General features: G+C 36.2%; 1 protein-coding gene across 9 annotated transcripts in view; it reads left to right on the forward strand.

The window, feature by feature from the left end:
* Window positions 1-15,109, forward strand: part of SNTG1 (syntrophin gamma 1) — a 337,041-nt gene that overhangs the window by 197,590 nt on the left and 124,342 nt on the right. For all 9 annotated transcript variants that reach the window (XM_085221072.1, XM_085221079.1, XM_085221074.1 and 6 more), the window contains 3 exons: window positions 6,774-6,831; window positions 10,459-10,502; window positions 10,610-10,651. In XM_085221072.1, the coding sequence (XP_085077198.1) occupies window positions 6,774-6,831; window positions 10,459-10,502; window positions 10,610-10,651 (144 nt within the window). The remainder of the gene's footprint in view (window positions 1-6,773; window positions 6,832-10,458; window positions 10,503-10,609; window positions 10,652-15,109) is intronic.

A 15,109-nucleotide genomic window follows, 5' to 3' on the forward strand; every position in this document is an offset into this window, starting at 1 on the left:
GGCAATAGAAAAAAAAATCAAGTGTACTTCACATGAATGCAAAGAGCCTTAAAAGATGCATATAAAGTTGAAGTACAGGCTTTTCCGTGAACAGCTGCTAGAACTGACCTTATAAAAACTGACTCAGAAGAGGGATTAATGTCCATTTGTGTTGTCATTGATAAGAATATTGCTGAATAGAAATACTAATTCTTAAAATATATCTTGGCAAACTTCCTTTTGTCTATTTGACCCAATAATGACCTCTTTTCAAGGAAAACTAATTGCTATTTTGTAGCCAAACTTTCTCATGAGTTCAGTCAACAGGGTGCAGTGTTCTTATAGGTTACAGTTCACTGAATAATTTTGCAGTAATGTGTGTCAGTTTTTAATAAAGTATATAGGAGAAAGAGGTTTTACTTGGTTAGTAGTAAGAAATAGCTGCTAAGGGTAAATTTTGTTGTGGTTTGGAAAGCAAATTTCATGAAGTTGAATAAAAGTGACTGAAATTGTTTTTGTTTTTTTTTTGTTTTTGTTTTTGTTATACTTTACAATAGGTTATCTTTTAAAATTAAAATTGTGAAAAGAAATCAAGATCACTTTATATTTAAGTATCAGATAAATAGAAGAAAAACAATCACTGACAAATAGAAATTATAAAGTGAATGGGTAAATGGTCTTTCTTAAAATAGTGGCATTTTTTTTATCCACTGTTCTGAATAAATTCCTTGAAAGCTGCAAAAGGATTTACAAGTGCCAGTGTGACTATAGGTTTTTCAGATTATGAGTTCAGTCTCGGAAGATATCTTTATGCATTCATGAAAGACCATATAAATTGAATAAGGTCCTATTTCTGTTAAATAATCTGTATTAAAAGCTGCAACAGAATTTACAAATCATAGCATTAAATTATTAAACATAGCTTCTAGTTTTACTGCCAAGTTATTTTGATCATAATTAATAAGGTAGTGGAGCTACATACATTCAGGCTTGAATAGATATTTTCTTTTCATTTTTTAGAATGACTAAACGAAGATTGTTAGTTACTTTAACAGATATTGCTTCAACAGATGTCATTAAGTAGACAGATCTTTCTCAATAAAATGCATTCAAACTCAATCAGATGGTATAGATTAGATAATGAAAACAGTGAGAATAATTCTGTGGTCTGCAATATTCTATAAGTGTGTTTGAAGCAAGATGATTCTGCTTGTTCTAAGAGTCAATGAACTCAGGCCCTATTTTTCTAGATTCTTTTTTTTCTTTTTTTGTAATCCCGTATTCTTAAAAAAAAAAGAGCAATTAGATATTAAATTCTACCTAAAACAAAGTATTCTGTACAAGCTCATATTACCATATTTAACTTGTAGTAGGAAATAGAAATGGAACTTCAGTGATGCTTTTTGTAGTTTTCTAGGCAAGCTGAGTGAATGCTCATTGACAATGATTTTTTGGATATGCAATGTAAGTTCCAAATATACTGAAAAGTGTCAGCTTTCTCTTTTAAAAGGTACCGGTCAATCTTATTGAAGATGAGTAATAGTTTGCTACTTTGTTTTGGTTTGTTTGAGAAAAATACTTAAAAAAAAAACAAAACATATCTATATAAAATAGGAAAAAAAGGTATTTTGTAAAAATGATTTAAAGAAGGGATCTACAAGTTACCCTGAAGGAAAGGCTGCTATGAGAGTCAAACCTGCTTCATATGTTTCATGAAGTCTATCTCATGGCACATAAAGAAATCTTAACATACCCTAGCTTTGTCTTTTCAGGATCTAGGAGATATGATATAGATGTCTCAAAACAAAACCTAACTATTGAATTTGAGACCTAGGCAAAATGCTAGTGGTGGAGGAAAAGTAAGGAAATTCCGCACCTGATTCTGACTGATCATTTTCCTGTGGCTGGTGTTTGTTCTCATTTTTGGCACTCACATGTACACACTTATACAGAAACTCATGACTCTGTATGAAAGTATACCTGCTGAGATATCACATTTCAAGTTTTGAAAGTCCCTATGCCTTCTAGAGAAGAGAAATACTGCCATAAGGATATACCAGGAGCCAAATTTCTGTATACGTCTGCAAACCAAAGCAGCTTAGTTTTGGATGGCCAACTAGTTTGTTTTTTTTTCCCTGTTCTTGTGCCTGTGAACCAGCTCCTGTACTTCTGTCATTTCTTCTTTTATGAAAAAAACATCACTGATCGCTTTGTTTTAAGATTTGGTCCAGAGTGCTGTAGTGCTTCACTAGTAGCAAACCCCTTCTGACTCAGCAACAGTGCAGATAGTGTGACGAAGTCTTAGAGCTTTTGTGTATGTTTTGGTAAATTTGTCTCCCACGCTCTCTGGTATTACAGCAGTTCTGTGTCTCAAGTTATTTAAGGATGAGTGTTATCTGAGCTCTTTCTTTCTGTCTTATCTGAGATGTGAGTTATAAGTGTACAGTGATTAATGCCTCTTACTTGAAAGTATTTGCTTGTGCTTTGAGATGAATTTGTCTAGTTTTAGCATTCAGCTGAAGAGTATTATCATCTGTGTTTTCCTGTTAATTTGATCATCTGTTTGCTATCAGAAATCTTACATGAACAAGTTACTTTCTCTTAAATGTCTTATCCTACCTTAAATATTCTTGGTTTTCTTCAATTCATTACTTTATTTGTCTCTCTCTCTCTCTCTCTCCCCCGTCCCCTCTCCTTTTTTTTTTTTTTTTCTTTCTTTTCCCTTTTTCTTTCTTAAGAGCAGAAAGATAAGAAGTTAGTAAATTCAAAATGAAACTCCCCTGTAATTTTTTGATGATTTTTTTGTGGGGAGAAAACTCTTTTGTGTTCTAACTTGGATGCTTCAACTAAGTTGTAAAAATCAGATTCATCTTAAAAAACTGCTTACAAAATTGATTTTTACACAAGATCTGAAACTAAGCCCTTTTAAAAATTGATTACAATCCACTCTTTGTAGGTTTGATAGAAAAAATACTGTTTTGTGTTCTGCTGTACTTCATTTTACTGAAGTTAATGGTGAAACTTTAATTAAATTTGGAACAGACCTGATCTATTCCAAACTGCTCAGAAGGAATTATTTTCTCATTTCTGAAGCCCCTTTAAAACCCTCATTAATAAACCTCTGTGAGAAGGAACAGTCTTGGAGTAAGATTTAGAAATTGATGACTGCAGTGTAGTATTTCAGTCATTCATCACATCTCTGACAAGTTTGAGATGCAGAGATTTGACACAAGAAACTGCAAAGTGTATGACTTATGAAAGTACATCATGTTTCTTAATAATCGTAGAGTGTAGTGTTCTTGGGAAAATAGGCAGCAGAAGTAATAGCTCATTAAATTAATTAAAGTTTGCAGTTGCAGGCTGACTTCTAGATACCAGAACTCTGTACTGAGCCATTTTTGTGCTTCTCTTTTGATCATTCTTTATATGATGAATTTTATCACAGATCTTCTATAAAATATCTATAAAGGTATTGTTCTGAATACACCTTTGAATATATTCAGATAATTTTCTTCATATCCATTCATTCTGTGATAATCTTTGTTATGAGAACATTTTCTCTGCATTTCGAGTGGAAACAATAAAAGTTAGAAAGCATTGTTTAATGTTGGAAATATCCAAATAATTTTTGTCAGGATGGTATCTTTGATAAAAGCAGATTTTATTCACGATTGCAATGGCGGGTGTCCCGCAAGCAGATGCACCCTTAAGGACACAGTGATGGCTTTTTGTACCTTGTTTCCCCCTTTGCCTATCCCCCTCCCGTTTTCCCATTGACTAGGTACTCCAGGTTCACAATTTTATCAAAGTTTACATTTGTTAATTGGTGTGTTATCTGGTGTCAGTCAGTAGCCATCCTGTTGTTTCCAAGATGTATCAGTGCTCTTCTTGTCCTATCAATATGGTGATTTTCATCAAAGTCTTTGTTAGACAAAGAGCACAGGGGTTGAGGTGATGCCAGGCCTTCCTGATATCTCTTCAGGCACTTCCTTGGCATGTCATGACTTGTTCTCTGGTTTTATCAATCTCGTGCAGGATATTCTCGCAATGTGTATGATAAAATATACACTATACACTTATATACTGAGCGTGCATTCCTAGAGAAGGTTTGTCTAGAGTATAAGTGATGCAAACTATCAGAGACCCTCCCCCCTCCCCGGTAAGGTAGAAAGACTCCCAAAAAGAACTATAACAGCGGAGGCCATGAAATTAAAAAATATTACCCAATTCTAATGCAGAAACAACATTTGATTACCACATTTAATAGGTGAATTATCTAGCTTTTAGTTTACAAATCTATCCAGGTAAATTATTATATCAAACATGAAGTTGCAAAGGGATAATTAACACTAGCATATTGTTGTCCATATTGTTTAATTGTTAGCATGTTACCTGCCATGATATTGGCTTATGCCAATAGCATTTTGAGATAAGACTGTTCATGATCACAGATCAGAACATTACATGGACCACTTCCAATAGACAAAATGCATCATTCTATTTCAGTCTTGAAGACAGTTTGTCCACATAGACATGAACCATACTGTTAAGGCAAAAGCAAAAAGGGCCAGAGAAGTGATTGTCTCTGCTCTGTGCTAGTGCAGCATTAGCTTGTCTACCACGTGTAGTTCTGGGCACTCAAATGCCAGTAATTAAAGCTTCCTTTACTTCTTTTAATAGGACCATCTCTGGAGCTGGGCGGCCACTTTTATTCCACACTAATACTCGCACAACTTTTCTGCTTGAGGAACAGTGGCAAAGAAAATTTCCATTACAAAGGGCAGTGGTAGAATCTGAAGGCTGAGTCATTAAGCCTTCAGTAATGTTAACTGACATCTATTTGTCCCATCTGCTGGTCTGGGAATGTAACTATGTGTCCACACTAGAAGAGGGAAATTTTAAGAGTTGAAAAGTAGCCATTGTTTCCAGAGCTTTCAGAAGCAGTGTATCTCTTGAGCCTGTAAAGCCACAGAATTCATGCGCTTTTACAGAGAACCGAAGGTGTAGGAGGTAACGAGTTCTAAGACTAATGCAAAAGGGATCCTTCATAATGACTGGGTGTGATTGCAGAAAGTGAGGATTTTTTTTTTTTTTTTTAGAAGCATTAAGAGGTACTTCTTCAAAACTGCAGTGAAAATGGTGTTAGATATAGAAAGTGAGAGGACAAGTTGGTTTAGGAATAACAGGAATTCCCCTCTTTACTGGAAAGCTGAGTTGAATCAGGGAGAGGACAGTTTACTGAGAGAAAAAGACCTTAGTTGTGTTGAACTTTAATCACTGAACTCCTTGGCTGAACTTCAAATGTCTTGCATAGTGCAATATTTTTGTAGCATATTGCAGGCTTAGAGAGGGAACTGACATTTGTTTGTTTGAAAAATATAGAAGAAATTAAATACGCATGTAGCTGAGGAAAACTCTGAAGCAATTAGAGAAAGTCTTATTAATTTAGTGATCTTGAACTGCTTATCTAAAGTGAAGCCAATGTTTACGACTGCTGTTTCTGTGGTGAAAATCATCAAAAGATATTTAACAAGTTACAATGCTGCAAAACTGTTTAGTTTCAATATGTATGTAAACCTGACTGAAGTGAAAGTAGCATCATGGTCTTTGTGGAGACCATGACCACCTGGGACATGTGCAGTGGCAGAGATGAAAGGCTCTTTCCTTGTATAGATAGAATTTAAATACTTTATGAGACTGCCCATAGAGAAGGGAGACACAGAAGCATGTTTCCTATGGTTTTCTTTTTCTCTATTCCATAACAGATAAAGCTGTTGAGTGCAGGTCTCTGTTCAGTTTCAAACAATTGGTTCCTGCATGAAGAAGGGATCTGTACTAATCCTTAGAACATCTAAATATCCAGGTCAGACCATTCAACTCATTGACACAGAGTGCCTGGACCTAAGGAGTCCGTAGTTTTCAAACAAAAGAAAAATAAGCAAACATTGAACCAGGATTCTTAGGCAAAATGACAGTGTGGCATATTGTCATTTCTGATTATCTGAATCTGTACAGGTTATGTTCAGGCTGGCACTTTGATGCTGACTTCAGAGGAAGAAAAATATTTGTGATTCTGTTACATACTTGTCTTTTTCTTTCTTTGAGTGTGCTTTTCATTTAAGGTTTCTTTTTAGTACCTTAAGCACCATAAACGTTTCCAGTTTCACTAGGATAAATTGAATGAAACAACAGCATTGAATTGCTGTGAAACTGTTGAATTATCATTCAACTTTCCTTTATTTTTCCCGCATTTATTGAACACCTACTGTTCCACTTAATGTTTTCTTTTTCTGTTCCTTGTTACTTATCCCACTGCTTTGCTCACTCTTTGTTCATGTGTGACAGAGATGGAAACAAATAAAGGCTGCTTTTGAGATGAAAGTCCAAACTTGCTTTTCTTGGGCTTTTGTTTACATGTTTCTTACCAGCATGAAAACTGAGTGTTCACAGCATGGTTGCTATTGTGGTGTGATGGCCATTCTGCCTTTGTAGGACACAGTTTCATACATTAAACTGTCCAAAAATAGTAGAAACTGATGTTCTTCAAGTCTTGTTCACTTCCTTGGCTAATTATGGAACCTGGGAGCTTCTTCATGAGAGGTGATAAGAAGTAAGGAATTAGTCCAAATCAATTCTATATTAGAATTAGGAATAGACAAAAAGAAGAAGAAAATGTGGGTTCTGAATTATTTTCTCAGTCTCTTTGAAATCAAGTTACAGAAAGAGTAAAATATAATTTCAAGCAAAAAGATATCTCCAGTGACTCATGAGATTGCTGTTTATTTTATTTTCAGGGTGGAGCAGAACATAATATTCCAGTGGTCATTTCTAAGATTTCCAAAGAACAACGAGGTGAGTGTCAGATTAGTACACTGTCTTGATATGCTCTTTAGAGTGAGGTGTTCTAAATCTTGAGATTCTTTAGGAAGTGGTAAATAAATGCTATTGATTTCTCTCTCTATGACATCATGATTTCTCTTTTCTTTAGAGCTATTCTCTATAAATATACAAAACTCGTATTTGGAGAAGTTTCTAAACATTGTCTTCAAATTATCTTTTAAATGTTCTTGTAAAGCATAATTTTTAAGGGAAAAAAAAAAGCATGAAAATATTTAATAACTTTAAGCAGTGCAAAAATTAATACTTCTGTATTTTATTTCTGAATGCTCATTGCTAGAATGAAGTAGCATATTGAAAGTTTGATCATTAAAATATGTGAACGCAAGAAGAGAAAGCATGTCTTTTTATACTGGATAGTAGAATAATACTCGTGTGGCAGAATCTTGATAATACCCTTTGCTATTTCAGCATAGAATCATCGAATCACAAAATGGCCTGGGTTGAAAAGGACCACAATGATCATCTAGTTTCAACCCCCCTTCTATGTGCAGGGTCGCCAACCACTAGACCAGGCTTCCCGGAGCCACATCCAGCCTGGCCTTGAATGCCTTCAGGAACGGGGCACTCACAACCTCTCTGGGCAACCTGTTCCAGTGTATCACCACCCTTGGAGTGAAAAACTTCCTCCTAATATCTAACCTAAACCTCCCCTATCTTAGTTTAAAACCATTCTCCCTTGTCCAATCACTATCTATCCTTGTAAACAGGATTTTACATCCTTGTTTATATGCTCCCTTCAAGTACTGGAAGGTCACAATGACATCTCCACAGAGCTTTCTCTTCTCCAAGCTAAACAAGCCCAGTTCCCCCAACCTTTCCTCATAGGAGAGATGCTCCAGCCCTCTGATCATCTTAGTGGCCCACCTCTGCACCCATTCCAAGAGCTCCATATTTTTCTTGTACTGGGGGCCCCAGGCTTGGACGCAGTACTGCAGATGGAGCTTTGCAAGAGCCGAGTAGAGGGGGACAATCACCTCCCTCTCCCTGCTGGCCACCCCTTTTTTAATGCAGCCCAGGATATAGTTTGCCTTCCAGGCTGCAAGCACACACTGCTGGCTCATGTCCAACTTCTCATCCACCAGGACCCCCAAGTCCTTCTCCGCAGGGCTGCTCTTAAGGAGTTCTTACACCTGGGATTGCCCTGGCTCAACTGCAGCACTTTGCACTTGGCTTTGTTGAACCTCATCAGGTTCATATGGGCCCATTTCTCCAGTCTGTCCAGGTCCCTCTGGATTGCTTCCTTTCCCACCAAAATATCGACCACACCAGTCAGCTTGGTGTCATCTGCAGACTTGCTCAATTCCATTGTCTAGGTCACTGATGAAGATGTTGAAGAGCACCGGTCCCAAAGCTGAACCCTTAGGGACACTGCTTGCGACTGGCCTCCACTCAGACATAGAACTGTTGATCACAACCCTTTGGCTGCGACCAGCTAACCAGTTCTTAATCCATCTAATAGTCCATCTTTCGAATCCATACTACTCCAATTTAGAGAGAAAAACATTTGATGCTGTGGTCTGTAAACTTTTGCAGCAACTGATACATAGTAAAATCAGTACTGTATGAAGGCTTTAATCATGCATATTTTTAACTGCCAATGTTTTGAAATTGTTGGAATGATATAGCATGTGCTATGAAGATGGGTTCTTATTAGATGACTCGTGATGCACTTGATGAAGGATCAAGGTTGTGAATAAGCACTTCCAGGGTGTATTTATGATCTTTGTTACGTTTATGTGTATTTGTGAATATAAGCGTAAGCAAACTTGGAAGCATTTTCCTCCATCTGCATACAGTAATTTTGGAATGCTGCTTCTGCACAACTAAAAAGCTCAACTAGAAAAAAAAAACAAACTCATATTCACCCATAGACCATAGATAAAGAAATGTACAGGGGAATCTTGAAATACTGAGAACTGAAAGCTGACCCTGTAATGTAGATGTGATAGTCATGTGTAGAGATGCTGCAGTGTAGCAGAGAATGAGACCCTAAGGAAAACAAAAATGTTAGTCTTAAGAAGTGACTCCCTTATTTTCAGTATAAATATAAGTGTTTAATGCATAATAATGTGGCATATATTGCCTACGCTAGCTATTAAAAAGCTATTAAGCACTGTAGGAAAAATAAGAAACATAGACCAAAGTTTAATTGAGCACACCAAAGTTCACGCTGTTTCCTTTTATTATTATTTTTTGTTTGTTTGTTTTGTTTTGTTAGAGTGATGCATTATTTCTAACTTCAGTACATACTTGAGGTATGAACTCTATTACTGCTTTCAATAAAAATACTGCTGGTGTTTCAAGAGCTAGTTACGAGGGATGTCTGTTCTGTAGAACAAGGCTATGCAAGTGTCATCTCTGCTTGGCATCTTGGAAAATGTTGTTTAATCTAGAACCTGTACCTTAGAACATTGGAGGCTTAGTTCTGCCCTTTTACCAATTGGATTCTGGTTCATTTTTTAGGCCTCTAAACAAGAATGTGATAGTTCATGCAATTCATACCAACCATGTTGTATGTAGATAATTAAGTCAAATGTAATTTGTTAGTAACATGTAAACCTCATGTCTAAAGAGAAATATTGAGATATACATTTCTTAAACATAAAATATATTAGAAAATCCTCTCATAATTTAAGAATCCATTGTTGTATCTTGGCTAATAAGGCCAGACCTTCAAATATATTATCATAATTTATGTGAATATCAATGCCAGTCTCTCAACTCATATAAGGAAGTAAAAATTTAGTTGGACCGAGTCAAGTTTCAGACTTTTCTAAACAGCACCTTCTGTGATGTTTTTAAATGCTATAGACAAATAATTCCATGTATTCTGTTATTATTCCTTACTTTTCATGTTAGAGATTATATATTTCTTTACAGACACTTAATCTTTATTATATTAATTCTGTATTTATGAAGTGCATCTGATAGCTCTGTAATATAACTCAATATTTTAAAATGTTAGTTTTTGAATCAGTTTTTGTTAATTCCTTTATGACTTGGAGGGTATCTATTTTAAAAATCAAGTTCATTTTATATGATGATTTTGTACAACACCCTGATTGTTTAGTTCTTGAACAGAGAAGGTGTTAATCCAGCATAAATACACCACTGATTTAATCAAAGACATAGGATCTACAGTTTCTTTGATAAAATCTTACAAGTTAAACGTTGTCTTTCATAAGTAGCTCTAGAGTTCTTTTCCCTCAAAGCTTCTAAGAAATCGTGTCTCACAGGTAAATAGGACCTAGTTCTGTAGTCATTCTGTTTTCAGAAAAGCATGCCGTGCTTCACTATTATGGCCCAAAAGATGCTATACATTGATGGAAGATGTTTTGGAGTTTTGTTACTTGGGATGAAAAAACTCTATCACTGAAACAATGAAAGCTGGTGTTTGAGGATTAATAAGATTTCGAATATCTACTTAGAAGCTACGTATTGCCTTTTTATTTTTTTTTTATTTTTTTGCTTATTTCTTAAGAAAGATTATGCAAAAACCTAAATGAAATGTAAATTTAAGTACAAGAAATATGGGATATTTTGTGCAAATTGAGTGAAAAATATGCTTTCTATTTTCAGCTGAACTTTCAGGTTTGCTCTTTATAGGAGATGCAATTCTGCAGGTGAGTGAACTTGGAAGTACTTTTATGTATAATTTTCTAGAAAAGTGAAATAAAATCTATACTTATGAAATGTAGAGTAAGTCTTCTCTTTATCTTTTTAATAACAGATTAATGGAATTAATGTGAGAAAATGCAGGCATGAAGAAGTGGTGAGCTTTTCTGTTTTTCAGTCTACGTTTTGTCTGTTGTAGTTATTGAGATTATAGCAGTACACTGGTGTCAGTTGTATTATTGTTATTCCTAAAAAAATTAGACTGTACCTTCTTGTTTAGAAAATCTTTGATCTTCTTTGTAGACTTGTTATAATTACTGTTCTCAGATTGTGTATTAAGGGTAGTTATTTTATTATGAGAATTTTAGCTGTATGTTTTCCTAACCATTCTTCTTCTGGCTTATACCTATCAAATTTCAATACTGTTAAACCTTTCTGGTTGTGCGAGGTCATTTTAATTTCAAAAGTCATAATTTGCACTATGTTGGGGTTTATTTGTTGTTTTAAAACCTATTTAAAATCAAAACAAAGCATTAGTCTGGCTTCCATTCTCTGGCTTTAATTTATGAAGACGCTCTCCTCGTTTATAAGGGTAGAAATGAACAGAGTATTAAGGAGATTGCCCCTAGAGGAGGCATGTGTATTTGAGTTTTAAAAGTATTGTATTATATTTGGCTGTTTGATTGTCCTTAGGACTTTCAGAAGTAGGAAACACTAAGCTTGAGAAATAATGTCATGAATGGAAGATTACCAAAGATTACCAAAGAAATTATCTTTTATTCCTGTTTCGATCCACAGAAACTATAATTGTGAAGCTCATTTTATCGATTCATAAATGCTCTGTATTTAACACTGTATTCTGTTTTATGACAGATTGATAAATGTATGCCATTCAGGTATAGAAAGCATAAGTTGATAAAATTCTGATGAACAAATAAGTGCAGGCTGAAAGACAAAATGAGTGCACTCTTCCACCTCTCAGAATGCATTTATGCAGTGGTTTTGTGCTGGAAATTTGTGTTGCAAATCATTCATCATTCCTTAGAACTGTCAATGGTTTATTGGCTGGTTTGGCCCAGTTCCGTGACTAGCGGGGCAGAGGGATTTCACAAAATCCGTGCCTTCGGAAAAGGGATACAGGGGACCCCAAAATAATTAAAAACAGTGGCAACAATCTGAGGAGAAACAAGCTAATTTACTAAATATGGTATCAGAATGCAAGGTAATACACTATAATACAATGTAATTAGAATTGAAGCTAATAAATCAAATATAATTGGAGAGAGTGTCCTAAAGGTAGAAAGGCCTCACCATAACACTGAGGTGAGATGTGCAATCCAGTTGAGCAGCAGGGAAGAGAGCGTGGTGAAGAAGAGGACATCAGGTGACCTTGCCAGGGTTGTATCTCCTCTCTGACTGCAAAGCCACCTGGAGTATGTAGTTCTTCTTCTCTTCTGGACAGGTGCCCAGAACTGGAGCATTAACAGTTTAACTCCCAGTGCACTACACGGTGTTATGATGTGGAATACCGATAACCAAAAATCATAAAACTATGATAAGAACTTTAATCCATCTTCGGTACAAACAGAATAACATTTCATATTTGCCTTATTTTTAAGCTTTGGCTGTGCAGTAGTGGCCAGATTTTAATCTTTTATAGGATTACTATAGTTTTGTTTTAATGCTTTAATATGGTAAATATCTCAGTGGGATTTCAATGCGATGTTGACATTTCAAGACATGAGAAAAAGATGTTAATAAAAGTGCAGACTTGCACACAAAAAGGCAAATTAAAACTGGTAAGTTTATTCAAATCTGCCCAAAAGGACAGATTCGCATAGAGTAGCCAATATCATTTTATTTTATACCTTTTTAGTGCCACACAATGTTCTTCTCAAACTCCTTATAAATAATGTTATTTGAATAAGAATAATAACAAAGCAAAGGTGTTACCTTACTAGTTATGAATGTACCATTGTGTATATACAAGCACTTGTACAAATGATAGTACTTGGAGAAATAATAAGTACTTGGGCAAATAATTTCTAAGAATGAGGAATTGATATTGGCCAATATTTAAGTAATCTATGTAACATTTCTTTAAACTAAGATCTGCAGCGGAAGAGATATAAAACAAACATAAATGCCAAATTTTGATTTATTTTTTTTTCAGAAACATCGAATTTATTATGATCGTAGAATCACAGAATCACAATGGTTAGAAAAGACCTCTAATATCATCCACTCCAACTGTCCACCTATTATCAGTATTTCCCACTAAACCATGTCCCTCAGTGCAACATCTAGATGTTTTTTGAACATCTCCAGGGATGGTGACCCCACCACCTCCCTGGGCAGTCTGTTCCAGTGACTGACCACTCTCCAGCAGAAGAAGTATTCCCTAATGTCCAACTGTATCTTCCCTGGCACAACTTGAGACCATTCTCTCTAGTCCTATTCTAGTTATGTGAGAGAAGGGGCTGACTCCTACTTCACCACAACCTCCCTTCAGGTAGAGAGCATTAAGGACACCCCTGAGCCTCCTCTTCTCCACACTAAACAATCCCAGCTCCCTCAGCTTCTCCTCATAAGACTTGTGCTAAAAACCCCATGCTAGCTTTGTTACCCTTCTCTGAACACCCTGCAGGGTCTCAATATCTTTCTTGTAGTTAGGGGCCCAAAACTAAGCACAGTAAACCAGGAACGCTGATAGATGATGGAAAGTGGCTATCACCTCCACCAGTTCCGTCAGCACCCTCAGGTTGATCCCATCTGTTTCTATGGACTTGAGGCCATGAAGGTGGAATATTAGATCCCTGTTTCCACCTGGATCTTGTGGGGGTTTATTCTGCTCCCCATCCCAGACTTCCAGGTCAAGGGGTAGAGTACCCTGAGGATAACTGATCTCATTTTTGAAGACAAACTTAAAGAAGGCATTGAGAACATCAGCCTTTTCCTTATCCTCATTGGTCACGTACCCTGCCACATCTAGTAAAGGACAGAGATTCTCCTCAGTTTTCCTCTTACTTTTCATGTATTTGTAAAAATATATTTTGTTCTCTTTTACCTCTATGTCCAAGAATCAAAAACTCTACACCATTTCATGGTAACTCTGTCCAAGACAGCTCCCAGCTTCCACATCTCCCACCAGTCCTGCTCTGTTTGTGAACAACAGTTCTAGTTGGGCACCTTCTCTGGTAGGCTCTCTTAACAGCTGCATCAGGAAACTATCTTCCACACACTCTACAAACCTCCTAGACTATTTCTTCTGTGCTGTATTGTATTTCCAGCATATATCGGAGAAGCTGAAGTCCACCACGAGAACAAGAACTGGAGATCATGCAGGTTCTGCCAGCTGCTCATGGAATGTCTCATTTGTTCCTTATCCTGGTTAGGCAGCCTATAACACCAGGATGTCCGCCTTGTTGACCCTCCCCCTCATTACCAGCACCAAGCTCAACAACATCAAAGCACTCTCTAACATAGAGAGCCACACCACCTCTCCTTCTTCCTTGCCTATCCCTTCTGAAGAGCTTATCACCATCCACTGCAGTGCTTCAGTTGTGGGAGCAATCCCACCTTGTTCCTGTAATGGCAACTAAGTTATAGTTTGCCTGCTGCACTGTGATGTACATGTATGTGCAGTGAATTTGCTGTAAAGTCTGATTATAATATGTGCTGCTTTATTAATGATAGATCTGGTAGTTCATTGTATATTTAAGTAGGGTTTTAGGCATAGACCTGACTAAGGAGCAGATGCAGAAACTAGTTTGCCAGCAGGAGTTACAGGTAGATTTGGTCTGCAGCGTGTTCCATGAACTTTGAGCTGTTACAGCACTCCTGTGCTAATCTTTATCAAATATGGGATCCATAATCCTAATGTCAAAGTAACAGAGAAAATGCGAAATATGTAGAACATAGTTGCTCACAGCATGGATTAGAACTGCAATGAATACTTAATGTCCAATCCTTACCACATCTAGGTACTTTTAAAATGGCTGTGCAGGGTCCATAATGTCAGAATTTTGTTTCGTTCTGATCATAATTCATTTTTTCTGAGTCTATCTTAGCAGGTATCATATGATGAGAGAATATATTAACATTTTGAGTTGCCCTGATGTCTTAGAAAATATTTACTGTGAAGCAGTAGGAAAGATTTTCCAGTGTGTAAAGTTGAAGCTTCCCATAGGAAATTCAGACGTGTATACATTATCTGCACTTTGAATGCAATGTGTGTTCATTCTTTTTCTTTTCTAGATCCAACACTTATTGCAGTTTGCAAAAACATTTTAAGCAAATGTCTTATCCTCGTAACTCAGTAATGAAAAATTCTGCATAATGATCAGTGCAGCCTGTAATATTACACTGATTACTAATCAGCTAAACATGGTGTTACACTATACTGTTTTTACTCTGCTACACAAATCAAACTATTTTTCAATTTGAATTTCAAAAATAAGTCGTTTTATACCAAATTAGGACACTCTTTCATAGTAGGAAGAATCTTTCTCTGAAATGCAACAAACTTAGTTGGCTTAACTTTTGTGGGCACCTATGATATCCTTTGTTGTCTTCCATTAGTTACTAAGTCTGGTAATAAAGCATCCAGTGGAGC

Source organism: Meleagris gallopavo, chromosome 3, assembly GCF_905368555.1.
Source record: "Meleagris gallopavo chromosome 3, MGAL_WU_HG_1.1, whole genome shotgun sequence".
NCBI classification, from domain to species: Eukaryota; Metazoa; Chordata; class Aves; order Galliformes; family Phasianidae; genus Meleagris; species Meleagris gallopavo.